Consider the following 27653-nt stretch of genomic DNA (forward strand, 5'->3'; position numbering starts at 1 on the left):
ATAATTGGCCAGGATTATCTAATCTCAGTAGCTTTCTACTGCGTCAAATTTCTATCTAGAAATTAATTTACAGATTTTACACAGAATCATAAACAAGGTCTTATTTTGAAGCATTAAAATATAGAAAAGAGGTACACACCTGGAGCATTTATCCTGTAATGAACAGAAGATTAAGAATGTAGTTAACAAATGTCGTGATTTTTGCTACCAAAAAAAAAAATTATTTTCTTTCACTTGGCAAGAAGGATGTGTTTCCTCGAGTTCTGAGATTTGCTTGATTTATTTGGTTTCTGATTTTGCTTTCACAGAAAATCTGCATCATTTAATGCTGCTCTCAAACAGGAAAACAGTCCTGAGCATTGCTCTAACACTTCTTCAAGAAGGAATGCTCTTAAAATAATAAAGTCTTGTTGATGATAGCATAATGGATTTAAATAATCTGAAAAAATATTTTTCAGATATTGTCATTTTGTTCCATCCTGGGAGGAAGGTGAATTTTTTTGGGTCTGATGTGCTCAGAGAATGCCTTTAAAAATATTTGAAAGTTTATAAATGTTTTTGAAAATATAGAAATTGCTTTTAAATCTGAGACCCCAGTTCCCAATAAATCATTTGCCCAATTAATAAATAATAACAGTATCTTAGATTCATTTGTCTTTTTTATCACAACCTTTTAATGTCTTGCACACGCAATCTGAACTATAGTCACAGTCATTTAGTAGTTCTTTACATTTAATGTAACTTCCAAATTGATGTCCAAATTCTGAGAATACTTGTAGAAATCCTTGTTTTTTAAATCCCAACCACTTAAAGGACTGCTTATCTTTGTTTTGTGAGGCACAAAGTCAATTTAGAGGCAGTCTGGCTCCAGCCCACTGAGAAAGCAGCCAGCAGGGATCTCTCCACTTCCCACAGTGACTCAGAGCTGGTCCCAGGTGCTTCCATGCCTTTTGCCAAGCATGAACACTTAGAGGTAAGCTTTATGGGCCAGAGCCTTGTAACTGGCTTGGTAAAATTCCAGGAAATCTGCAGAAGTTTTGCCAGAACAATGAATTTGGCATGAGCACCAATATTTGCAAAGGACACTGGGATCTGTAGCTGAGAGGGAGGAAAATGCATCCAGTAACTACCTAGATGGGAGCTCCCTTGGAGAGGGGGTCAAATACAAACCAAAATATTTGTGGTCAGCACAGTCTGCCACAGGCTCCAACTGAGCCTCATGAGCATAGCTGCCTTTAGAGGTTACAATTGCTAATTCCACTTCTACCTTCTGCTAATGTTAATGTTATGAAAAAAGTGCCAGGGACACATTTCCTTGAGTTCATATCATTAACACCCATTAATATTGCTGTATGAGCATTTACTGCGGTACAGCCACACTGCTAGAAAAGATGTAAAACACTGATATCATCATGGCAGAAAGGCCTGAGCCAGCTCTGTCACTGCCAGGCGGTGCTGGGGCTTGCCCAGAGTGTCATTTGGGGACTCACAGAGGGGTGCTGTGTGCCTTCCCTGCTGAGGGGCAGCAGCTGTGGAGCTGTGTCAGCAGCAGGAGCCCGAGTAGAGCCATACTGCTAGAGAAGATTCAAAGCACAAATAGCATCATGGCAGAAAGGCCATCTCTGTCACTGCCAGGCGGTGCTGGGGCTTGCCCAGAGTGTCATTTGGGGACTCACAGAGGGGTGCTGTGTGCCTTCCCTGCTGAGGGGCAGCAGCTGTGGAGCTTTGTCAGCAGCAGGAGCCCCAGGTGGCCCAGCAGCCCGAGGAGCAGCAGAGCGCCGAGGGTGACAGTGAACGGCACGTACCACGCTGATGGAGAGTAGAGGTTCTCTCTTCTTGTCACAACAGTGAAGCCAGGCTTTTAAAACAAGACAGGATGAGTTCCTCAGGGCTGCAAACTGACACCAGCGTCACCTTTCATCTGGCTGAACTTCTGCACCGAGGCACCCCAGCTTGGCCAGAGGCTCAGCAGGTGACGGGCACAGGGAGGTGGAGGGAGGCAGGGACTCGTGCCATGTGCCTGCCTGCTCGCTGCCAAGGCAGCTCAGATGGATGGGATGGACTGCTGAGCTCCTGGGGCAGCCAAAGGCCCCAAAGAAATGGAAAACACAAGGAAAAGGGGAGGTTCCAAATCATGTTTCAATGTCTTATATTAAAACAAGAATGTCATAGTGGGGTTTAAGAGCCTCAGGTTGCCTGAGAGACTGTAAGCACACTGGTAGAGGGTGGGCAAGTTCAGAGAATACTGCCATTACTGAGATACTGTTTTCTTTTTACCTAAGGCAAAACTGGAAGTAGGTCATCTTCACTGCAGTAATCATTCAGACTGCTTTGTAAGAGGAGTTGAACCCTAAGGAACTGGGTTATTGTATAAAAAGAAATGGAACTCCTTCTTTTTTACCCAGTGACTTGTTCCAGAAGGAAAAACCACACTTCCTGAGCAGTTGCTATCTCCCACATCTTCCTGAGTGTCAGGAGACACATCTAGGAGCTGGCACATCACTTGGTGCTAACAGCTCATTCATTAAGGTCCCATCATGAAACTATTCTCACACATTTCAAAAATTACTCATTCACTCTACCTAGTTCATTACCTAGTGTGGTACTATTAGTTTTGATCACCTACTGAAGTTTTTATTTAATTTTCTGTAAGACATTTGTAATCACATTGAGTATGAAATTGAGCAGGGTATCTATATTTTTCCAGTTTAAGCATAATTTTAAAATAATCTATTGAGTCTTGTCAAAAAAAAAAAAAACATCCAATCCTTAGAGAAACGCTCAAATAATCTCAATATCACCACCACCACTTTCTCCTCACCTGGACTGAAGTCACAAGTGACATTTTGTAATGGGGCTTCTTTTCTACACCACCAAGTTTCCAGTTTCTGACTCATCGAGCTGCTGCACTGAACACATGTAAAGAGTAGTGATGGGAGAACTTGCTGTATTGGAAGTGCTCTTCTGGAAAATAGCCTGCAAGTGGAAGGCTGATATCTCTGGGGAGACAGATTTAATGCTGTGGTATGTGGTTGAGACTGTTTGTAGTTGTGGTGAAGCAAGGGAAAGGAATACAGAATAAGTTTATTCAGCTTAACTTTTCATTTCCACATCAAGTTGGAGGAGTAGAAGGCAGTGAAAAAATCATTTATTCTTTCCCAAAAGAGCATAAGATAAGAACAGGGTTATTAATCAGTCTGAAAATTTGGATTTAAGCATGTTCATAGCAAAGCAACCAGACTTGTATGTGCTGTTTGCAGGATCCTTTGGTTCTGGCTCAGTTACCAGAAGCCTCCAGAAGATGTAGACCATTTTATAGTAAAGGCCTCTTTTACCACTTCACTTGGATATTCCTACTTTCATTCCTGCATGCAAGAGAAAAGGATAATGCCATCTGCAGGCAGGCAGGGAATGGATGGACTGTGGATGATGGAAGGTGGTGCAGCAAGGCATGACTGGTACAAGGATAGAGACAGAGTGGTCTGTACCCTCAGGCTGTGTCACATCTACAGGCAAGACAAAAGCAAACTCTCCAGGCATCCTGCACCAGCCTTATGGAAATCAAAAATTGAACTGGTATGACAGAGCTCAACTGGGATGCTGTGCAGAGGTGAACAGTGCTGCTGGGACACAGGCCCTGGGCTCCACAGGGTGTGCAGGGTTAGAGCCCACCTGGGCTGCGAGAAGCTGTGCAGGCTTACTCAGCTCAGCCATGGACCATCACATGGGCGTGGAGGTCAGGAAAGACCCATCCCACCCCTCTGGATTTGCTGTCTGAAACCTGCTGAGGCTGTGCAAAACTGCTTCAGTTCCTGACATGCTGCTCCAAGTTTGACATGACAGTGACCTCAGGTCTGGAAAAGAGACCCTGATGAGGATTTGTTGTTGTTGTCTGTTTCAACTTTGATAGCCACAGATTAATGTGCTCCAATGATAAAGAAGCCCACAAAACTGCGAGGCACACGGGGGAGTGAATAGCTATGAATAAAAAACGAAGTAGTGCAAAATGCATGAGGTAATTTTAAGGTTCCAGGCAAAGGTTAATCCCTGCTCTTTTCTTATTAATAAAGCTGCCAAAATCTTTAACTTTCCAGTTGTATGGTAATGGCTGCATGCCCGGTCCTTTGGCTTCCTGCCCTTTTTGTTTTAGAAACTGAAATACAAAACACATGTTATGACTCTGTACCTGGGACTAATCCTTCATGACACTAAGCACATGAACCACCTCTGGCTTCATCATAAGAGCAAAAGGCTCAGAACCTCCCAGGACTAGATGCACTCCAGGGTTTTGCTTTCCTTTTTCATACATCTACCCTCTTCTCCTTACTCCTGTGGAGATTACTCCATAAAAGAAATGCAGAACTGGACATAAGTTTTAGTGAACTTACCGTAGTGGTTGTGACAGTAGTTGGGTTTGGGATAACTCTGATGCTTAAAGTGACTGTTCCAGTTTTAGTTAAGTGTGTAGTTTTGTCCCTGGCAGATACTAAATTGTCATCTGTTATGTGGACACGCAGACTGTAAACCCAGTTTGTATCAAGTCCACTCTCATAGTCAAACCTTGACGCAAGAATCAGATGAGATGTGTTGGAGCCAGCAGTTGGTGAAAAGGTGAAATGACTGTTCTCATTGCCTGCAAAAAGGTAACACCAAGATGCAAAAAAAATTACTTTAATCCCACATTAAAGTAAATGTGTGTAACAAGTGGTGAAGATGGTGAAATGCCAATGACAGGAAGGGCTCCTTGATCTTCCTTGTACCACATAAAATAATTTAAAACAATACAGTCATAAAAGCATTACAATCTAGAATAAGACCTTCTATGGGGACATAGCAGAGAGGAGGCTGTGGAAACACTTCAGAGCCATAGGGCACACAGGAGGTCACCTGAATCATCTGAACTTACAACCAGGGGAGCACCCCACAACACCCAGCTGGGGTGAGGACCCTGCCCTGTGGCAGGGCTCATTCCACTACTGGGGTGTCCCTGGAGTGCTGCTCCAGCCCCTTTCTATGGCTTCTCCCTCTGCCCAGAGGCAATGGCCTTTGAAGAGAGTTAATGGCTCAGTGACACTCATTGCCTCCAGTGCTTTGTCAGCACCATGGGGCAGGGAGGAGAGTTCAGAAATGCTGCCCCCCATCCCTTGTTTTCTGTCCATTGTAGCTGAAGAGCTGCTCATGGCCCAGGCTGCAAGCAGACCAGTTCCAGCTGTTAGGATCTGGACAGACCACATATACAGGATATCAGAGCCTTGAAAAGGCACCAAATGTGCTTTGGTTTTGCTCTTGTGGCCCCACAGAGATCAAGAGTTGACATGCCCTTGAAGGCCATGTCTGTTTTATAGCACAAAAAGGGCCATGAGCTGCTCTGTGGCTCAGAGGCCAATGCATGACACAGCTCAGGTCTGTACCACCAGGACTGGGCCTGTGGTCAGACACTGATTAACTAACACAGCCATGCTATTTGTACGGAATCATGTGTCAATACAATGTCTGTAGAGCCCCTCCTTGGCATCAAGGGGCTGCAGTAGGACAGAGATTCTCTCTTTTAATGTTCACAGCTTTTTACTGGCACCTGGACAATCTGCTCCCTCCTTCACAGCAGTCGCCTCAGCAACAAAAGAAGGAATTGCCCCAAGAGAGTGTGTTTCCATTTTTGTGAAGCTGAGTATCACCCCATACCACTGCAGTTCTCCAAGTGAATGCAGCTGTTCATGAGGTTCAAAGAAGGATTTTTAAAAGAAGGGTTTATTCTATACAGCATGGACCTATGACATGCAGGTTCAAGCAGTTGTTTTGAACACAGCACCAGCATCTATGTGATAGTGAGATATGCAGAGATACAGAACTTTCCATTGTTTCTCAAGATTTACTCAGCAGTAATTGGAAGAGAAATTTGACACTGCATATCATTCCAGCTCATTCTTCTGAAGTTCTTGTCAACTGTGTAACTAATAACCTATTAATTAATGACAGGCAATGCAGCCTTGCAAAGGAGTGGTTCCCGCTGCTAGCACCTGTAGCACCAGTAACCTGCTTGTGGAGAGGATCAGTGTAATGATATGCAGAACTTGTGGATCACAGCTAGCTCACCATGAAATTAGCACACAAATATGTTAGATATTTGTTTATAAATATAAGTGAACTATCAGCATTTGGTATTTTTTCCCACTGTTCCCAGCTCGCCCACCGTGACACAGTACCTTCAGTAATGAAGTAACGGAAAGACCTGGGATCAGAATCACGATCTTGACATTCAATCCTGAAGCCATTAATATTGGTCCCAACAGCTAAATCGACTGGGATTTGAAGTGAGAAGAAATTGGGTGAACAAACTGGTTCTTCATCATTTACCTCCAAAACATTCACAGTTACCTGGAAGAAAAGAGCAATAGCGAGCTGAAGCTGCTTCACTGTGCCAGGACAGAATTTTGCTCATTTCAGAAACTGTTTGCTTTTGCCCGTTTTGTTCTTTGATCAACAACAGTTGAAGAGCACTGAAGTCCCCTTCCAACCTAGCTCCTACCAGAAAATGTCTGTGATCATTTGTCCTTCAATTCTTCTTGTGATCAGCATTTTTCTGGGAACAGGTTCTATAACCTGAGCCATCTTCCAAAAGTGAAGGCCTCGCAAGCTGATATGTCTGTTTGAACAATCTGAATTGTGTTATAGTTAAAATGAGAAATAATAATAGTACCACAGAATCATTAAACTCCCTTCCAAAACTCTCAGTTTGCTTCACAATCATTAGTTATGCTTCTTAGCAATATTTAATAACCATTTAGAGTATGATCCATGGAAGGAAAAGTGTTTATAGACGGTTCCCAGTGAGAGAGAAATGCTGGTAATGGCCTCCTGCATGGGTAGGAGCACCCTGAGTAGAACCAGATGTGTTTGATGTCACCTGGGATTAGTTAGCTAAAAGAAAAAGGTTACCCTTATCAAAGTTCCTTCTTGTAATGTTTGTTTGTCAGACAACAGATAATCTTGGCATTGTTAAAAGCTTCTGATGCTAAAATGTCATTAATAGTCACCTTGAAACATTATAGATGATAAAGAGATTAAATACCTCCTAGTAGCAACTCTATGGGTGGTGCTTGGCTGGAATGAAGAGCAAGCCTAGTACCTGTGTTACCTCCAAGAGATGTGTAAAAATCAAATATAAAGCAGTCATGTGGGAGAAGATGTGAAAAGAAGTCAAAAGGACTCTGTCTGTGAAGAACACTGGGATCCCTTGAAAAAAGTTACTATAAAATACTTTTGTGGATATAGCATCTATACTTTTTCTTCTGAATAAAATAGGTCTGGGCAGAAAACCTAAGCCAAATCCTGCTATTAAAGCCACATCCTCTCTGTACTACTCCATGAAAACACAGCTCTGCAACACAATTCTCACATTACTTTGGACACTTTGCAGGGAAGAAAATGACAAACATAATCAAAAGCATGTTTGAGGGCCCATGGACACTACACAGACTCCAAAAAGAGTTTACCACTAAGCATGGCTACAATTAAATTGTGCTACCTGGCTTCAAGACCCCGTCCTTTTTCTATTTTCTAGTACCTCTGTAGCTATATAGAATAACTTAAATTGTCTAAGGCACAGAAAACATTTTTGCTGTCCAGGTAAAATAAGGAAAAAAAGTCTGAGAAGCAAACACCACAGTCAAAAATACTAAAATATGGTTTTATCCTTTTTGTGAGAAATAAACCAAGACTGAGTAAACACCACCTCTTTCATCTGAGTAATATCTAACTGGGCAGGGTTGCACTTGCCTTTTACAGAAAGTGCTTTGCCCAGTGTCTTACTGTGTCTTCTTGCTAGGAAGAAGAAAGAAAGATGTAGGTAAAGGCAAAGTAGTAGAGTGGATTTACTCACTGATGCTGTTGTAGACTTCTCTTGACCTTCTACAGGTCTCTCTGAGGCCTGTACTGTGAAAATATGTTTCTGAGTTGTTTCATAGTCCAATCTAGCTAAAATCCTCACATCTCCTTTCGTTGGGCTGATCCAGAAGATATTTGTATAATCCCTGGTGCCAGCTCCAGCTACAATGGAGTAAGTGATGACATTGGGTGGCCAGTCCTTGTCTATGGCATGCACTCTTCCAATGCTGGATCCAACTGAGAGACAAAAAAATCCATATTTCATTAACATTTAAAGTAATACAAGGTACAGATGACTTTGAACTAAAGATTTGGCTAGAGTTTTTCACCCAAGAAAAATAAAGCAACTGTGTGATGAGCACTAGTTCCCTGTGGTGTGCTATGGCTCCCCTGTACATGGGCTGCTAACAATAAATGCCAAAACACAGGAATGTATAGGGAACCTCAGCAGAAGTGCTCCATGGCTGGGCCAAGGGAGTCCTCACTCATCTGTGTCAGTCTGTAAAGGTTTCTGTGCACCACCACAGTCCCTCCAAAAGGCTAATTTAGCACGAGCAGAAAGACAGTCTAAAACAAGACATCTGAGTTCAGTTCCTGGCACTGCCACAGATTTCTTGTGAAATTGCTGAATTTGTCTGTGTCTCAGCTTCCATCTGTACAATTGGAGTTTTTGCCAGTTTAGTCTATTTAAGGGTAGTAGGTGGTTGTATGGTGGAGACCCTATTTGAACTGGAACTTTGAGCCATTTGCCTCATCTACATATATGAAAATTCATTTGGAGCAAAAAGGCACTTAACAACTTGGCAACATTATTTCTATCATTTAGGTGCTACTTACTGTACCTTTAGTAATTTCTGAAACACTAAATACGTAAGATAAATTACAGAAGACTGGTAAAAATTCATTCACTGGCTTTATCCTGATGTAAATGTAGATGATATCTGGAAATATAACAGAAGATTATATCAGAAGATTAAATCATAGTTAAGTATGGCTGTGAAATTTTCTCATGCATATATTCAAAATACATATGGTATTCCTCTTCCATGATGTTACAGCACAGAAAACTATCAAAAGAAATGTAAAAGGGATACTTGCTTGAGTAGTTAGGATGGGCAATATCTTGCACCCTGACAGTCAAAGTATAAACTTCAACTCCTGGATTAGCTGGGTTTTCTAGATCAACAGTTCCAGTCATCTAAATAGAAAGGAACATGATCAACAATTCCAGTCATCTAAATAGAAAGGAACATAATCATATTTGTACCTCTAAACATTAAGTCACAGTACACATGATGACAATTACTCTTTTCAGCATTCTGTAAGTATGATTTGCCCGTTGGGTATATAGAACTGTTCTATAGGAATAACACAGACTAATAGTCAATTCCAGGATTGAATTCCAGGCTTTTTCTACATGCTTACACTTCTGCCAACAAAATTTCTTCCCCTTTAGAGCAGGAAGTTTAATCATTTGGATGATAAGGTCTTGACCTTTTACCTAGTCAATTCAAAGCTTGTGTAATGAGCTGGCTGTTTATGCTGCCCTTTCTTGGCTCAACAAGGATCTGTAATTGCTAACAGCAATAGCTTGAGCTATTACCTCAGCTCATGCTTGCAGACACTAAAAAAAAGGTATCAGGTCCAGCCATGAGTGTTTTCCCAGGAACCAAATTGTTACTAAGTGGTGGCTCACAGAGATTTAAATCCTAATCTTCTGAGCTCTCTATCTTGCTGTGGAAGTTTCATAAACTTTGGGGCAGGGGATCTAACACAGAGGCATCCCCTGCTGGCTGTCTCTTCAGGGAGGTTCCTGGAGGAACAGGTTGCTTGGTGTAGTCTGTTACCTTGCACATACACAGGGATCAAAGGCTTGACAACAATCTTATCCTGTGCAGGAAGGAAAATGCTTTTTATGTTGGCAGATGAAGCAGCTAAGAGCAGTTCTTATTGACAAGGAAACCTCAGTTCTAAAATTAAAGTAAACCATACAAAATCATTTTACTGCTCCTGTAGCACTCTTGCCTTTTAGACAGAATGCCTGTTTTCTGTTGTTTCCTTCTTTCTGCAGTTGTCCATGGGGTTTTTTTAAAGCAAAAAAACAACCACCATTGCACATGTCCAGGAACTGGGGGGGTTCTGGCCAATGCCAGTTTGCCAGCAGCTATCAGCATAAGGAATCCATATTTTGACATGCAAAATCACAGAAGTGCAAATCCCACCACACTTTTGTGAAAATTTGCCACTCTAAGTGATTTTACGATTCTGACCAGTTACTGAGTGTGAGATTTCTCAAGTATTTAAATTCTTCATGCTGAATAGCAAGGATCTTCCACAGTCTGTCATGAGTAAATGGGTATGAAATGGCATCAAATTTCTCTGTTTATCCATTTCAAAGTTGGTGCTTCACACTCCCTAAAAAAGAATTTTTTTTTAATCATATCTAGCACATTTATTTAAAACTGAAGAAAACACTCTCTGTTCACTAAATTCTGTAGAATCCTTAGAAAGCATCCTATCTAGGGGTATATAGTTCACAACCAGTCAAAACAGTCATTCTCCACATCACACCTACTGTGAAATGGATTACAGTAATTTTTTTTTTTGTACAATAAATTTAAAAAATCCCTTTTAATATTTCATAAGTTGACTTCTCTAATGGGGTAATCTAGCATAAAGCCACAAATGACTGACCATAAGTCTTCCAGTGGACTCCAGAGCAAAGTTATTGCTTCCAAAACCAGATAATCCAGTGAAAATAAATTGGTTGTTTGATGGATCAGCATCAATATCTTTACAGTAATTTCTAAGATCAACAAGAAATGTCCCAGGAGTGGTATTTTCATTTGCTTCTTTCCTGTTTAAAACAAACACATTTCCCGTCAAAGCAACTAATATTTCTGCTTTTGAACTCCTCGTATATCACAGGACAAAACATTGATTTACTTTTTAAATTAAATCCTAGATCTAAATATGCAACCATGGAGGAAGCAACCCAGACAGTGACCCATGTGTTGTGATGGACAGCAGCCCAGTACAATGGGCAGGCTGATGATAAATGTCCACTTGAGCCTCAAGCTGTGGGTCTGGCGATGTGCCCTTGTCTGCACACAGGCCTGGGGCAGCAAGGCAGCACCAAGGCAAGGAAGAGACTCCATACCTGAAGGAAGAAGGATTGCATTCTGGGGGGTTGTCATTGACATCCTCAATAACAATGGTGATCTCCATTTTTCTGGCATGGCCACTGCTGGGGCTGTCCTCCACCTGCACCACCAGGGAGATGTTGGGATGGAGCCGCAGTGGAAGCGCATCCCGGTCGATCCTCCCGGCCACCTGCAACTCTCCAGTTGCTGTCAGAGCAGCCAGAAGTCAGACATTCACCATGGGGGGAAGCAACAAACAGTCATGGTGTACATGCAAGAGGGCAGGGCAGCTCAACAGAAAGGTAACAGAATAAAAACAAGTCTTCTGTCCTGTGCAAATCATGGCGGGTTTAGTTAGTTTCTTAAGCGATGCAAAATGGTTCTGAACATTCTGGATAAGATTAATGGCTAGATACCATTGCTGAAAAATACACCTTAGGAGGCCTCAGCAGAGGATTTGTAAAGCATTTAGGTCTCCCTTGCTCTCAAGCTTCTAGTGCAAGCCAGAGTTGAGCGCATTCACAGAGCATCAAGGACAACAAGCTGCTAATGCCTGTGCTGTCCTGGCTCCCTAGCTAGCAAAACAGCTTCTCTTTGCACTGTTATCATTCAAGCATCCGTCAGCACATCCAAATCTACTCACAGATCAACAGAGCTGTGACAGACTGTGCCAAGTGCTCTGGTCAGCCACTCAATACTTTTTTTTCACTTCTGTTAGCCTCTGTCAGAAATAGAAGATTTTTATGGCACAGTACTATTCCCAGAGAATAGAGGAGTTAAAAGAACAGTGCACACTGTTCACAAATCCTCTGCATTTGGGAGTGTAATGAGGAGGAAGGTGGCAATACAAGGCCAAAGAGCATAGGGAATCCAAAGCATTTATGGATCATCCTGATCCCCTACAGCACTGTGTTGTGTGGCACTTCTTACAACTGTGATAAACAGATCCAAAGCAATAGCAGACAAGGAGCAAAGCTGTCACTGAATGCCAGCCCTGGAGGCAAAACCCCTGGGGAACGGATGTACAGACCCCAGAGAGCATGAAGAAGATGAGATCACCATGAGAAAGAGGACTCTGTTGGATGGTCTTTTCTGAGGAGGGTTGTGAATGGAACAATGAAATTGAGGCGTAGATTTGCTGTGCACCTCAGTGCTAGAGAGGATTTCAGACAGGAGGGAGGACATCACGGTCTAACTACCTGCAGATATTTCAGGAGCCCCAGAAGGGTCACTGCGGTCCTCAAAGATTAAAAATAAATCAGCAATCTTACTTCCACCCATGGAACCACCTCCAGTCACAAGTCAGTATTTGTCAAGAAGTCACCTTTGGTCTACTTTCTTCAAGATAGCTTATCAAGTCTTGGTCAGCTGACCAAAGAATTGTACCCTTATAAGGGACTGAGCATACCTTATTGCTATAGGGAGCCACTAAATAAAATAAGTCTATTTAAAACTAAGATAAAAATAATTTCTCTGATAAACATCTTTTTTTATTTTATTTTTCAGATGTCAGAAGTCACATTTTTGTTTGTCTGACCTGGATTTATGGAAAAACGTCTGTCAGATGACTGGATGCTGTAGAAAAGTCTGCTGGGAGAATCTCCATCATCAGGATCTTTAGCTGTTATATTGGCAACACTGGTGCCCGGGCTTTGCTCCTCTGGAATCCGGTATATTCTTTGTTTTCTACAAGATAAAATTCAGCAAAGCATGCATCTTGTTTGTAAGGGCAGCTGATTACAGACTTAGCTGAGAAGCCAACTATAGCAGCAGAGCCATGGTGCTGCTGGGCTCGGAGATGGCTATTTGCATGTCTGGATAAATATCCCAGTCATGGGTTCTGCCAGATGGACATGTAGCAGAACTGGCATGTGGTCACGAAACATGACACAGCCACACAAGTAAGTATTCTTCCTCTGCAACTTTTCCACAGTAAAAGCAATTTGACTTTCACAGGACCACAGAAGCTGAAGAGGTAGGAGGCCATCAAGTCATGCCATCCATCTCCCTAAAGAGCCACCCGCTCATAAAGCCATTTCCTTTAATTCCCTCATTTTGCAAGAGAAAAGCAAAAATTACAATAAGTTATGTAGTTAATCATCTTTTGGAATGAATGCTGGAGCCTTCTGAGGGGCAACAGTATTACAGAAAAACATGAATTGACTTTTATAGGTCAAATATGGCCTGACAGGCAATTGTGCAGGATTGTTTACAGTGGAGGCAGTTTGATGTTCACATGTGTACTCAGGTGGATAATTTCAGTACTTGTACCACATGTGAAAAAAGGCATGGGCCAGGACAAAAATGGTGCAAGGAAATTCAGAAGACCGATTTATATTACTGAAACACACACAAACTCACATGCATCTCCTAATTCTAGAACTCAGGGGGAGTTGAAGGTCCTCAAGAGTTCAGAAACACTAGAAGTGTGTTTCAAGACTAAATACTTTTTGCACTTTTAAAACATGCTATGCTACCACTTAGGTAATTGACTGCTCTGTAGCTCCCAGTACAGGAAGACAAGAGTCCTTGCTGTTCTCTGAAGACACACATCATGGGGCACTCAGCAACTGGAGCAGAGAATTGCAGAGACAGAACAGAAGATCCCACGTCTCAAGATCTCCACTCACAATTTCAAAAATGGTTATGGAGACACACTGTCTTCAACTGTTCTGTCAGTTCATATGAAAAGAGGCAAGCATGCAGGAGAGAAATCACATAGGGTTTTCCCAGTAAAAACACCTGACTTACAGCCAGAAGAAAACAAGGAGGTTATGAAGCCTACTGTGTCTGTTATTTATGAAGTTTCTAGTCTTGGCATTGAATCCCTTCCTTCCTTGTTGTCCTGCTGCTTCCAGAGTCACACAGAAAGAAACAGATCCCGCTCACTCTCACAGCTCTAAGTGGTTTTGGCCCAAGGTAGGAAACTCCCTAGGCCCACTGGGACCCCAACTCCAACCTCTCTGTGAACAGCAAACTCACCACAGCTCCACCCTCACAGCCCTACCAACCCTGCTGCAACCTGGTTGTTATCCCATCCCCACTAGATATTTTGGGAAGTGGGGCATTATTGGGCACACCTCCGTAGCACAAAGCACCAGTACAGCTGGGGCTGCTTCCTATACAGCTGTGTCTGGGACTTGTCCTGCTGTCCATCTGTCTGCCACCTGCCAGTGGCTTTTTACAGGATGGTTCAAGCAGACCTTTTAGTCACTGCCATGTAATTGCAAAGGAAGCATATGCTTGTTTTCTTCTCTTCTCCTCTGTTTTCCTGACTCCACAAGTTTTCCATTGATTTTAACAGCAACAATTTCAAAAGGATGAATGCCAATGTAGTGTTGTGAACACCAAAACCAGATGTGCTTGCATATACTATGGGAACAATTAAAAAGACTCTTTGAAACTCTGTTCTTGACAGCTATGATTGGGATAAAATAAAGGAGGTTTGCTAACTCCTCAAGTTTCCCCACCACTGATTATTATGATGTCAGGGAGTACTCAGCTCCAGCATGCAGCTCTCATTGTAGCAGGGGACAGGCCATACATGTGCATATTAAGGATAGATCATAAAGTGCAATTTAACCTAAAATTCTTTACAAACTGAGCTGCTCTTTTTGATCTGTAGTGTCAATCTAAAAGGGAGAAGATTCAAACCAATACCAGACTCTATTTGTGCCATATGAGTCTTAGGTGTTACAGATTCTCAAGCCACTGTAGTTTTCACTAATTCAAACAAGTAGATAAATATTTAAAAGAGCTCTTTTAGCATTCCAGACACAAGGATAAATACACAAAAATGGCAACATCAGGAGGGAATAATCAGTCTAGAACACAATGTGCAGCCATTGGCACTGGGAAGAAGATTCCTTATGATGCCTTAAGTTTTAGCTTTCATATTTTCCAGATACTGCATTAGTTTATAACTCTGAATTTCATATAAAGTGTTAGAAAGTTCTCTTCACAGTTTAGTTAGACAAAACAATCCTCCAGCTTGAGAACCAAGGACACCATTGCAGCTACAGACCCAAAGGGATAAAAACCAGCAAATTGGGGAGAGCATCTGGGAGGATGAGACTTCATAATCTGAAGCTGTAATTGTACAATTAACCCCAACATGTAAATGGAATGAAACCTCTAAAAGTGTGAAAACTCGTGACCATTGTCCATCTTGGGTGTAGCTTTGGCTGGGCTCTTGCACTGCCCAAGGTGTATCCTCTGAAGGCCTTTTAATGAATACCTACTTTATTCCTTTAACTCTGCCTAGCCTCTGTTCCAGGCAGCCTCCCAAGGCATCACTCCTGCATGCAGAGGTACAGTAACATGGAATGAGTTATTAATGTTCTTGTTTATTGCAGACATGAGGTTCAAGCATTAAGTAGGTAGCGAAAAGAAAAATCACCAGCAACAGCAACAACAATTCTTGCCTATTTCTAACATTTAATTCTTTTGTTTCTTCAGATTCTTTACCCCTTTATCCACCAAGGTCCAGATCACTGGCCTCAGCCCAGGAGCCATGCATTGCTCTGGGTCAAGACAACACCCAGAAGATTGCTCCAAACAAGTGGCTGGAACCTCCTGGCATGGCCCCAGGTGCTATCCTGTCTCCATTGTTGCAGAGATGGCAGGAGAGGAGCCATCATAAATATTCTCAGCAGGGACCTTGTAGAGTCTCACAATCAGGAGACACAATGACAGTGCCTTAAATCCTATCAGTGTCTCATGCAAGTGACATAGATAAATCAACAACAGAGTCAGATCAACTGTAATAATTGTCAAGCTCCTGCTTCAGGAACAACCTCCCATTGTGCTTTCCAAAGCAAAACAGCCTGCTTGTAGCACAGGCATATTTGTTCCCATTTTTCTAAATTCTTAATATATCCTGACTCCATTAGCCTTCAAAAGCTATTTCTGACTTGTGTGTTATGACACAATTTCCTGCTTATGACACAGTAAGAGACAACAACGTTTCGAAGATCACCAGGATTGTTTACAAGTGTGTCTGGGAGGAGAAGACTGATCAAAAGGGAGAACTTTTTATGTCTAGACATTTCTGCATGAATAAACACAATTATGGTGAAATGCACACGTGCATAAGGAGCAAACCCAATATGATTGTATGCACACCAGGTGAAATTAACCTCCTTGTCTGAACTTGTCCACAGATCTTTGCATAGCTTTAACCTCTGTAAATGCTAACAAGTAAAACAAGCTTGTTTGGCTGTTCTTAGTGTGAAGGCAGAGCCTGGAAAACTTTAAACTATCAAGAATACAAATAAGAATAAATGAGTGACATCAGGACAAAGCTTTCCAGTATAAGAATAGGAATCATAGCAAAACTAAAATACTTTTGTCAGCTGTATTTTGTTGTCATAGTTATTTGCCCTTATGTTAAACCCTCCCACTGGTGCCAAAGCAGTAAACCTGAGAAATCACCTACATTTTGAGAGCAATGGAAAATTTTTACTCACGTGGTAAAGTAAGGCCTTTCATCATTGATGTTAATTATATTTATATTCACTGTTCTAGTTGAGTTGAGTCCATCTGGATCTGTCACTGTTATATTTAAGAAGTAACTGTTAAATAAGAAAAACAGAACAAGAATCATTCTGTGTATGTCAGAAAACATTTCTCTGAATGCTATAAGCAAATAGGCCATGGCAATAAAATACATTCTCACCTATGTGGATCTTTCTCATAATCAAATTCTTTTGTGGAAAAAATGGCTCCACTTTCGCTGATTAAAAATGGTGCTGTTGCAGGGAGCAGTGAATACTGAAATGGAGAGAACAAGAAATTAGTCTTTTTATCTTTAAACACCTTTCCAGTCATTCCTTGCCTTGCAAAACAGGGAAAGTTACAGAGGGTCGTGCACCAAGCAAATAACCTGCAAAATCCTCTGAGCATCTGTCCAAGGGTGTAACAGCATTTCTTTATTTGCAGCTTCCTATGGCTCAGATGTGTCAGGGGATAGAAGGCACATGGACCTCACTGCCTTGCTTTCACCCACAAAGCAGAGCTAAGCCCCCACAGCTCTGCTTCCCTCCTCACCAGCTCAGCCTGACTGGGCAAAGGCTGAGGACAGACTTAAGGTTAATTGCTTTCTTGAATAACACTAAACACTGAAGCAGCATCTTCGGGTTCAGTTCTTGAATGTACTGTATTTTATAAAGCCAAACTAAATTAAGCAAAGATACAACATAATTCTTAGCTAAATGCAGTTACTTTCCCCCAGCTACCAATGTATCATTTTCCACAAGTTTTTCTGAATACCAAGAGTATTTTCAGATCAGCCAACACATTTTCATAACTGAAGGTAGGTCACAGTTTGTTCTGGGATTGTCCAAAACCTGATATTCATTTGCCTTGTGATTTCCCTACTGTCTGATTTAAGAGAATTTAAATTGTGATACAGAAGGTTAAATTTTTTTTTACTTTTAGTCACTCTAATCTACAAGAAACATTTTGTAAGCCTTTTTTAAATTTTAAATTCACAATTTCTACTGTGTCTCTGATTAACTATATCAAATTCTGCCTTTGATATTCCTTAATTTTGGAAGGCTAAGAACTTAAAATATAGTTTTTGTCCAAGCATTAAGGCTGTTTTTTCTTAGTTTAGTATTGAGAAGGCTTCTTTTTTTCCAGATTAAAACTTTTCCTGTGTTTCTGATAAGGAAGGAAGTTGTTGAAAGATGATGGTAATTCACATTTCAGACACAGCAGATTATATAATCTCTGGAGTTTTTTGTTTAATACAACTTACTTTGAGTTTTGCATTTTCAGGATCAGCTGCATCAACTTGGTAAATGCGTTCTGGAGGTGTCCTTTCCAGCACATAGATCATCACAGCTGCATGGATGTAAGACTAAGTGTTATCTGAATAAAGCAAAGGGCACAGCAGCAAAGAGACTGATGCACTGAAGCTGTCAGCATGTATTACTGCCTGCTGCATCTTCTCACTTCACAAGTGTAATTCCAAAATCATCACAAAGATCACAGATATTCAAAGGATGAAAAGAAACCAATTACATATCTGTAAACAGGCAACCACCACTGCAATATGGATTGTCCCTCCAAGGCAAAGACTGATCTTCCCCTATGGCCTATCTTGAGTTGTTCAAAGGTTATGGAGTAAATTGTGCATTTGGGCTACATCTGTGGGGTTCTTTACTATGCAGATGGGAAGAATACAATCCTGTGCTAGGTCCTCACCACCATCCCCTTCCTGTCCACACCCTGTGCCCTGCCAGGAGAGTTCAGATGCTTTCCTCTTCATTCCTGCTTTTCCTTTACACCTGTGAAGCAGATAATTAGCAAATGGACCGCACTGACTTAAATGCTTGCTTTGCTAAGGCTGATAATTCAGTGCAAGCTACATTCATTTCCATGCCTGGGATTCTTACAGCTGGGCTATCCCACACTGGCCCACTGGCAACAGGCTCATCTCTCCTTGGGCAGAGCAATTAACAGGACAACAGATCTTCAGATCACATTATTTGCTTTATGCCCTTTTGTGTCTGCTGGATCTGCTCTTTCTGGACTATTAATTTCCACTGTGACCCCCTACTGACTGCTGCTCCTCATCAGAGCAATGGGAATCCCAGAGCAGCGTAATGAGTTGTTCCCAGAGGACAACAACATGAATGCAAAGTTTAATGAGAGGGAGATGCTTTTTCATAAACAGCAAATGTGCAATTAGTGTCTAATTGTGGCTGGTACTGTTAACTAGAGCCACACAGTGAGACAGATCAGACATCTGTGCTCACCAATTTATGGCAGCTCTAGCTGAGAGTTAAGCTGATGCCTTTATTTGTAACAAGCTCCCACGTAGTGTGTTTCATGCTGTGTCGATCCCTCCAAGTGTCAGATTTAATTATTATTAGATTCCAGTGGCACCCATGATATGCAAGACACCAGCTATCTCGAGAAGATGACACAGCCTCTTCCCTGGGGGAAGCTAATTTGCTTTACAAACTAAGTATTGTATGGAATCACGGATGTCAATGTGCTCAGGAGGCATCAGTGAGGAGAGCTGAATGTGAGCAGGCTGCTCTGAACACATCCCTGAGCAGCAGGCAAAAGTCAGGCTGCAGCTGGGCTTCACCACTCCAGTGTGGTCAGTGCAGACCTGGGGGTTAGCAGCCAGCTCTGAATACCTGCCACAAAGGGATCATAGTTTAATATTTTCAGATTTTTTAAAACTGAATAGCTGAAGTGTGCTTGGCCATACAGTGCTGTTAGGACAGGAAGTCTTCAAAAGCACTTTAGGGAGTGAACTGTTCTGTCTGCATGTGAACACATAATAAACAAATCATTATATTCTGATGCATCTGGTACAATTTTTTCAGGTCTTGTTCATTAGTAAATAAGCAAGGTCTCTTAGAGAGTAAGACAGTTATTTCCCACCCTTTCTATCAATGGCAGTGTCACTCACACCAGGTACAGCATGACTTGCAAAGCCTGCACCGGCCACAGCTGCAGCCCAGGCTCTCCAGCCTCATTCCTAAGGCTACTGTACATTCCTCCCCTGGCATCTTTGCCCTGGTCTAAAAGTCAGCATGGTTAACATCAACTGCCCCATGTAGGAGACAGAACTCTCTGCCTCATTCCATTTGTACCACCATAGATCACAGTCTCTGAGGTCTCACTCTTAAGACTGACTTCTGACTTATTTCTCATGTGAAAGTGTAAATGCAATATGTAGATATAAAACATCTGCAAAGGAAGGTTTTTATGGTTTCCCCACAGAAGTTTTTGCACATACAATATGCACTTGTTAAAATTTATCTTGCTTGTCCAAATCAGTCCAGTTTCCAACAAACTACACACTCAATGGCTATAATCCCAGAAAACTCCAATTTTCCAATTTAAAAAATAAAAAAGCATTTATTGGTATAATTTTTTCTTTTAATTCTTCAGCTGCTTCAAAATGGTTAAATTTTTTTAAACTTCAAGAAAAATTGAAAGGGCATTTCCAAAGATGAAGCATACCAACTCTTTGTGTAAAACAAAGTTCTGTTCCTCCCTTGTTTTCCTAAAGGAAGATGCCTAGACTACGTTACCTACAGGCACTGTATGAGCTCAATTTTTATAAGCTGATGTCATGTTTTCAAGTATTGTTCTTTTCAAATTCTACTATCTTCTTACTTTCAATTGCCATATTTCCTCGAAATACAGGATGTTCATTTTTATCTGTTACATGAATAGTCAATATGTTAAGGTCAGTTCTTCCAGTTGCATCATCAACAAAAATCTGCAAATCAAAGCTCTTTGGCATAGTTTCATAATCAAGGACAGGTTTTCCAGTGGTAATAACCTGAAAATAAAAGATTATTATTAGCACATGATGCAACAGATGGAACTTACAGTCCAAATGAGCGAATACAAATAAAGGGATACTTTCAATCAGTAAAGAGTGAGTGTTTAAATAATCCTGTACTTGTTGGCACATTTCTCAACAGTGGCAAAAACATGACAGAAACAGACTAAAGAGACCAAAATGTTGTGTGGCTTCATGGAGTAACTCATCCTTTGTGTGAGGAGCCCTTTGAGAAGGAGACAGCCTGGAAGAAGCTGCCCCACCTCACAGCTTTGTCTTCAGGAGTGTTCAAGCTGTGATGAGACTGAGAATTCAGAAGAAGCTTTGTAAGACACAAGGGCAGGTTCACTTTTTCTGTGAATTAGGAACATGAGGAGGAAGATCTTTTACTTGAAATAAAGAGTGTGGAGGCAGGAGACCATGTAGTCTAGCAGCTACCAGAACCTTCCTTGTGTAATGTGTATCTGGGAGAAGACTTGCAGGAAAACCACAGAAACAGATTGCTTTATGGGTACATTGACTGGGAGAGGCACCAGAATTGTTTGGGGAAAATGCTGAACTAATTGAAAAAATAGCCTAGGCCTCGAGTTTTGCAAGATTGATAAGGAAAAAGTATTTTGTTTTGGAGATTTTATTTCAAAGGCTTCCAGCTCTGCATATTGCCTCTTAACACAGAATACGTACTAGCACAAGACTGACATTTTATGGAAAAAAGTAAAGTGCAATCATTCTGGATTTAGGATGAGTCCAGAGCAACAGGAGGATGCTGAAAGTTGTATGCCTCAATCTTCACTGCTGAAGCCATTAGATCTTCCTTTTCTTGGACAAGAAAGGAAAAGGTGACAGTTAAGTTTTTTGTGTGACTAACAAACTGTGAAGCTTGAACACAGTAGCAGGGTGCTGTGAAACTGGAGAAGGAAAACTGTTGGAGCTCATGAGTGTATGTGACAAGTAGCATGTCAGTGTATTTACAATACTGCAGAATAATTAGGCTGAAGAGCATGCAGAAGGAAAACAATGAAATAAATCCCTGGGTTTAGATGAGATGCTGTGGGCCAGAGGACAAACACAAAAGTGATGTCAGCACAGTTAGAAGACAGAAGTCAAAATAGAGACAAATAACAAAGAGTTGGAGGGGAGTAAAGAGAAGCACAAATGGTTTGTGCCTTCTGGTACATAAAACAGCTTCTGTCTGGAACCTCATGGATCTTTTTGTTACAATACTGCAGGAGAAAATAACTGTCCTGGATGGTCTCCTCTCTTCCTACTGTACAGAAACAAGTTTCCCATAAAAGTGATGCTAACACAGAAGAAACATTCTAAAAAGCTTGTCACAACAGTGGAAAGCTTGATGTTCAAAATGAATGTTTGATGGAGATCTAAATACCATAAACACATACAATAAATTCAACATTTTAAACAGTCCAGTTCTAAGAAGTTATGTGTTCTGGAGATTATCCCTCCAATTCACAGCCAAATATTTTCACTAGTGATGTAACAACAGCCAGACTAAATGTGTCTAAATACACATCTTCCACCCTCCTTTATAAAGGCCTTAGAAATGAAGATGTGAATCTAAATTGTTTCTTTATAGGTTGCTTTTGAATCTTTTTGGGAACAGTATGCAACTGGTGTAGGGTGTGAGCCAGAATTCACCTTTCCTTCAGGTAGGAGCAAAGCTTACTGATAAAGGCAGGACTGCACACACTTGAAGCAGCTTCAGGCTTCATGAAAGGGGCTCTAGAGTCACCCCTAAACTATCTATCACTCATTCCACATGAGAATATCACTGTTCCCTGCTCCCTGCTCCACCACCAATACATTCAGAGAGCACCACTACGAGCACCCAGGTAGTTTCAGGCAGCAGCAGGTTTTTATGTATTCCACACATCTGCTCCTGAGAACCTTCAAACAGGAGTAAGGTGAGGAGGAAGGGACAAGACTGAGATCTCAGAAACTGTTACTTTCTCAGAAGTCTCAAAATATATCAAGAAATGTGATATTGCTTTCTGCTGTTGCAACAGGACTAAGTGTGCTTCATAAATACTGAAGAGTCTATTCGAGCAGGTACTTAGTAATCTCATAATTCATTCATGAAATACTGCCTTCTTCTATATCTAAACAAAGATTTCATGGCAGCAGGTAGAACTGAGGTGTCTGGTTTTGGATCACATCACTTTTTGTGAAATATTGTACAGATCTCCTACAACATAGCATAAGTAATTAAAAGTAGCAATCCTCATCAAATAAATTAACTAAGAACACCCATGTATTTATCCTTGCTTTATAAGTTGTAATTAGCACTCCTCTGCTAATTTGCAGAATTTTATGTAGATTGCTTTATGATTTTTTCATGACTGATATTCACTAGCTCAAACTCTTTGTTCTAGTCCCCCGAGTGACTTAGGAAATGCTGAAAAAAGCAACAGCTCAAGCAAAACATAGAAAGGTTCAGAGGCCATTCTGGTAATGTGGCTGTGGTATGAAATGGATACAAACTGGCACTTTGGAAGAAGCAGTCTCCAGTCTCCAGCTTTTTTGGCCATTCATTTTCATCCTTGTGTCATCCTCCACTGTTCTAGAACAATAATTTCTCCATCATCCTTGCCATGAAAAAAAAACAAAGAGGGACTTTTTGTCTGTTATTTTTCCTCCATATTAACTTCTCAGTCCCACTCAGCATGCAGAAATATAAATTCTTGTGCATCATAACATAAAGATGGCATGGGGTGGAAGCAAGCAGGTATATAAAAGGACTGAGGGGTTTTCTTGCAGCAGAAGGGATCACTTTAATTCAAAGTGCCAAAATAAAGCCTAGGAAAGGAGTCCTACATTATGGATTGTCTGTCAGCAAAGCCAGTTTAAGGGATGTATCCATTTCCTTCTGATTGTTACACAGGAGTCAAGGAAGGAGCATGAAGCAGAGTTCAGGGAGGTTTAGGTTACATATCAGGCAAATGTTTTTCACCCAGAAAGTGGCTGGACCCTGGAACAGGCTCCCCAGGGAAGTGGTCCCAGCACCAAGCCTGGCAGAGTTAAAGAAGCAATTGGACAATGCTCTCAGGCACTGGAGTGATTCTTGGGGTGATCCAGGAGCTAGATTAGATAGTCCTGAAGGAGCCCTTCCAACTCAGCATATTCTATAATGCTATGATTCTATGATCTCTTCAGCTGACCCAGTCCAGGTATTTGTACAGTCCCACCCTATGTTTCACAAGTGAAAGATGGCTTTTTTGAGAGGTTTTTTAACCATTTCACTGACCTGGCTGGGGAGCAGTAAAGAGCCACCACAGAGCTGGCACAAGTGATCTTTGTGCTCTGCTGGGAGGCTGGAGCATGGCAGCCACAGCAGCTCCCTGCAGGCTCATCAAATCCATGAGCCAATAGCACCCAGGGACACAGCCTTTCCTTTCCCAAATTTTCTCCTAGAATCACCAGCAAAGAGAACTAGAAAAGAGCTGTTGTATCAATTCTGTGAAAACCTGAACTTCCTTGGAAACACCCAGAAAAGGATATTCAAACCACCTTTTTAAGACTCTTCACCATTTCTATCTGTATCTATTAAAGCCACCCTTCAGTGTCCCTGTTCAGGCTCAGATGTAGAAGCAAGTTGCAGTGGAATGACAAGTTATCATGCATCTGAACACTCATTGCCTGTGACAAATGGGAGCTAATACTTGCTGATTTATTCAACAGTGAAAATCAGCCTGAAGTAATTGAAATTTCTCTGCATTTGCCATAGGACAAGAGCATGCAATGGATAGAGACAGGTCACAGATGTGTGGAAGGGTGATAACTCCTACATCAAGATAACTTCCTCATGTGTCACAGCCTTTGTTCAGAATTAAAAATTACTTTGATCTAATTCAGCTTCATTTATTTTGAGAGTGAAACAAATTAATTTTCATTCTTGGTGAGAGTGGCCAAACAGAAGCTCTATGTGGTTTAACTAAGGCACTTTCATTTCACAGAGACTTCATACATATTAAGCTGAAAAGCTTTGGATAAAACCTCAAAACAGAGGCAGATCCTCCACATTCTTCTTCACCTCTTATTTTCTAAAAATCACAGATTTTTTTCTATCACAGAACTAATGGAATTATTATGATGAGTGATTTTTCCTAGATGCAATTAAAAATCATAATTACTATTGCTATTCATCTGTCATATCTATTGCAGCATTTTTGAATAACACCACAGTCTGCATTTAAAATTCTTTCCTGATTAAAAGATGAGATATTGTGCACTGTCAGTGCTCAGTAATCCAGGAAACATCAGCCTACAACTGCAAATTACTCAAGTTAAACTTAAAACTCACCCTGAATTCAAGACTTCCTTTTGGTTCAATGGCAAAAGCTTCTGTGAGTGGATTTGAATTTACTATGGTAGGAAGAATTGCTACACCTTCAGAAGCCAATGGAGAAAGAGTCACATTAAAGTTGTAGACTGCCACACCAGCTGCAGAGTTTTCTTCGACAGTGCTTGTTGCAGGTAAGCCCTGAAGCAACTGGGGTCTTCTTCCTGCAGATGAAAATGAATGCAAAATTACTTGAGCTAACAAATACACAGCTTTTGTGAAGAGCTGTCATTAAGGAACACAAAATGCCCTGACTCTCTTTTTACCTATGAATGAGGGCATGTGGTGTAAATCCAGTGTTAATGGCAAAAGAATCCATTTTTCTTTAATTTATTCATTGTAAAAGTATTACTTCACTGCATCATTTACTTCATATATGCCTTTATACAGAAGCAAAGAAGCCCAAAATGTTTCTATTTTTTCATTTTGCTCCCTGTACTAATTAGTGCCTCTGCTCACTGTTACATCAAGAAGTACCTTGGATCACACAGACCCAGATACCAAAGAAGCAATGTTTTTTTGTAGATTACACTACCTGCAGCACCTATTTCCTCCATTTTTCCTCTTCTAATTCTTTCTATAGGAGCTGTGTGCAAGCCTGGCTCTTGAGTAGTGTGATTTCATAACAGTTTCAGTGGTGTACTGTCATGTCTCCTGCTCTGAGCAAGGAAGAGCAGCCTGGAGTCTTTGGAGAAGATGCAGGCCCACAAGAGCACCCTATGGTTCAAAACTGCATGGAAGCTGCACATGCTGGTGAGGCATCCAGCAGATTTGCACAAGCTCCTTGTTTGTCCAGACCTCTGGATTCCCCAAATCAAAACTTTTGCTTTCTCTGTCATTTAGCTTGTAGCTTTTGGTATTTTTGACAAAGGCCTTTGTGCTTCATCTTATGAACAGTGTCTAGACAACTTAAATCAGGACTGCTTTTGATGCCCTGAAACAACACTTCAGTAATCTCCCATCCCTGAACCAGCAAGGTTCTTCAACACCAGACTGTGGCAGGGCTGACTGTTGCTTGGGGATGCTTCACTGGCTCATCCAAAACACTCTCCAAGAAAGCTGGCTGTGTTCAGCCAAACTTCTACACACTCTGTGCCAAGAGGGAGACAGATAGTGCCCACTCAAGGGTCTGGACAGGCTCTTCATACACCAGCAATTACTGTGACAAAAGCTCCATGAACTCTCTTTTTTTGCTGCAGAGTTGCAAGGTGAAAAGCTGCTACAGGAACTAGTCTGAGACCATTAGAGCTGCATGGAGATTCTCATGCTCCCACACAGCAGATGCAGCAGGTTCATGGGTCACTGATCCAGCTGGGATCACTCTGGCATTTAGGGAAAAAAATTACATTGGAGATACTCTACAGGTACAGGGTGGGATGAGGGACACTGTGAGATGGGAACTGCCTGAAAGAGTTAATCTCTGACCTGACTGAAACAGGTCAGTCTGGCACCCTGGTAGGACTGAGTTCAGCTGAGCTGTTACTGATTTATGTCAGCAGGAGCAAGATACAGTGAAGGACTAAGTTTTTATTACTGTTATTACAAATTCTGGAAAACATCATCAACAAAAATCACCCATGTAAATGAGGCTGGGCTGAGAGGGGCTTCTGGAGATACATTTCCATAAGTGGAGCTGAACTTCAAATGTAATCTCCTGTGGACAGTACTTGATGAATTCAGCTCACTCATCAAGCCACAGTTCATTAATGGAAACCATTTATACAACCAATGAAATAATTTACAGTATTTAGAAATGCAGAAAGGAGTTGCCATTTTTGTGTTATGTCCAAAGATTGCATTGGCTGTTTATTCAGAATTTGTCTTTCTAAATTAAAAGTTCTAACTTCTTGCTCTTCATTTTAACTGAAATTTTAGGTGCTGCATCTGAATGGCTTCTTCTTTTTCCAACCAATTTTACAAAAACTCTCCTTCCATATTCACAAATCCTTGCTTACCTCTTTACTTTGCAGAACAAAATATTTCTGTAGCAGTTTAACACATTATTAATCAGAATTATCAATGACAATCATTGACAGATGATGAGTCCAAGACAAAGCAATAAAGAGATTATTTTGGAGAAGTTTATGTATATTTAAGACTTATTTATCTGTGATGTGCCAGTCTTTACAGTGTGCTTGAGTAACACCTTCAAGATTTTCTCTATCCACAACCATGCAAGTTAGAAAAGTGCTGTTTTTCAAAGAAAGCTGAAAGTGGCAGGCAGTGTCCTAATCACAGTTTTGGGAACATCAGAAAAACCACTGAATACTGACAGGTTTCTGAGGGGTGGCAGAACTCTTACAGTTCCTTGAGAGTAAAATGACCCTACCCGAGCTAGTAGCCTACAGCAACACCAGTGCTTTATGTGCCACTCAGACTTCAGACAGCTTGAAGATCTGCTAAGTTGCTAATGTGCAAATACTCATATTGGCAAATCTCCCATGTATTTACACTGATCAAAGTTACTTATGTTATACTACAAATATTGTCCACAACCTTCTCTCTGTTTGGTCCTGTTTGGTTGCTTGTTGTACTTTATCAAAGAGAAATATTATCAATATCTGAAAGTAGGATACTGGAGTATAACTACTAGTTACTGTTTCTTGGAGAGCTGACCTCCTTTCTCACTCCAGTGCTGACTCACTGAGCAGTGGCTATTAGAAATGAAGTGCCTCATCCAAAAAAGAGTTTTAGCAAAGAGTCATATTCTCTTCATTATACTGCTGTAACCACAGAGCCCAGTCTATTTCAGTCAGAAATAATTGTTGCTTGATTTTTCCCATCTGTGTCTGATCCCTAAATATGTATTATAAAGTTCCCTAGAGAAAGTATAACAGCCAACAGTGTTCTAATTTTAGCAGCATAATGAAATCATGTTCTTACCAGATACTACTCCCAGGAAAACTAGGAAAAGGAGCATGCTCTTCATTGTCTTTATGACCCTGTCCTTCAT

The 27653-nt window shown here is 41.2% G+C and overlaps 1 protein-coding gene across 1 annotated transcript; it reads right to left on the reverse strand.

The window, feature by feature from the left end:
* Positions 1–113: 113 nt before the first annotated feature.
* CDHR3 (cadherin related family member 3) lies at positions 114–27653 on the reverse strand. The gene is made up of 16 exons (XM_066550223.1): positions 27584–27653; positions 24662–24864; positions 20172–20340; positions 17788–17873; positions 16705–16799; positions 16496–16600; positions 12565–12713; positions 11045–11234; positions 10579–10741; positions 8983–9082; positions 8727–8825; positions 7880–8121; positions 6204–6375; positions 4389–4633; positions 1677–1858; positions 114–153 (listed from the first exon to the last, which is right to left on the reverse strand). The coding sequence occupies exons 1-16, from the start codon at positions 27651–27653 to the stop codon at positions 114–116; spliced, it is 2310 nt and encodes a 769-aa protein (XP_066406320.1).

The sequence above is a fragment of the Molothrus aeneus genome, chromosome 5, assembly GCF_037042795.1.
Source record: "Molothrus aeneus isolate 106 chromosome 5, BPBGC_Maene_1.0, whole genome shotgun sequence".
Lineage (NCBI taxonomy): Eukaryota > Metazoa > Chordata > Aves > Passeriformes > Icteridae > Molothrus > Molothrus aeneus.

What these genes read in the sequence shown, in the direction of transcription:
- CDHR3 (XM_066550223.1), bottom strand. Translation starts at nt 27,653, where the DNA reads ATGAAGGACAGGGTCATAAAGACAATGAAGAGCATGCTCCTTTTCCTA. An exon ending in TTTCCTGGGAGTAGTATCTG is followed by an intron (nt 24,865 to 27,583) that starts GTAAGAACATGA and finishes TTTCATCTGCAG; the next exon opens with GAAGAAGACCCCAGTTGCTT. An exon ending in TGCAATCCTTCTTCCTTCAG is followed by an intron (nt 10,742 to 11,044) that starts GTATGGAGTCTC and finishes TGTTTTAAACAG; the next exon opens with GAAAGAAGCAAATGAAAATA.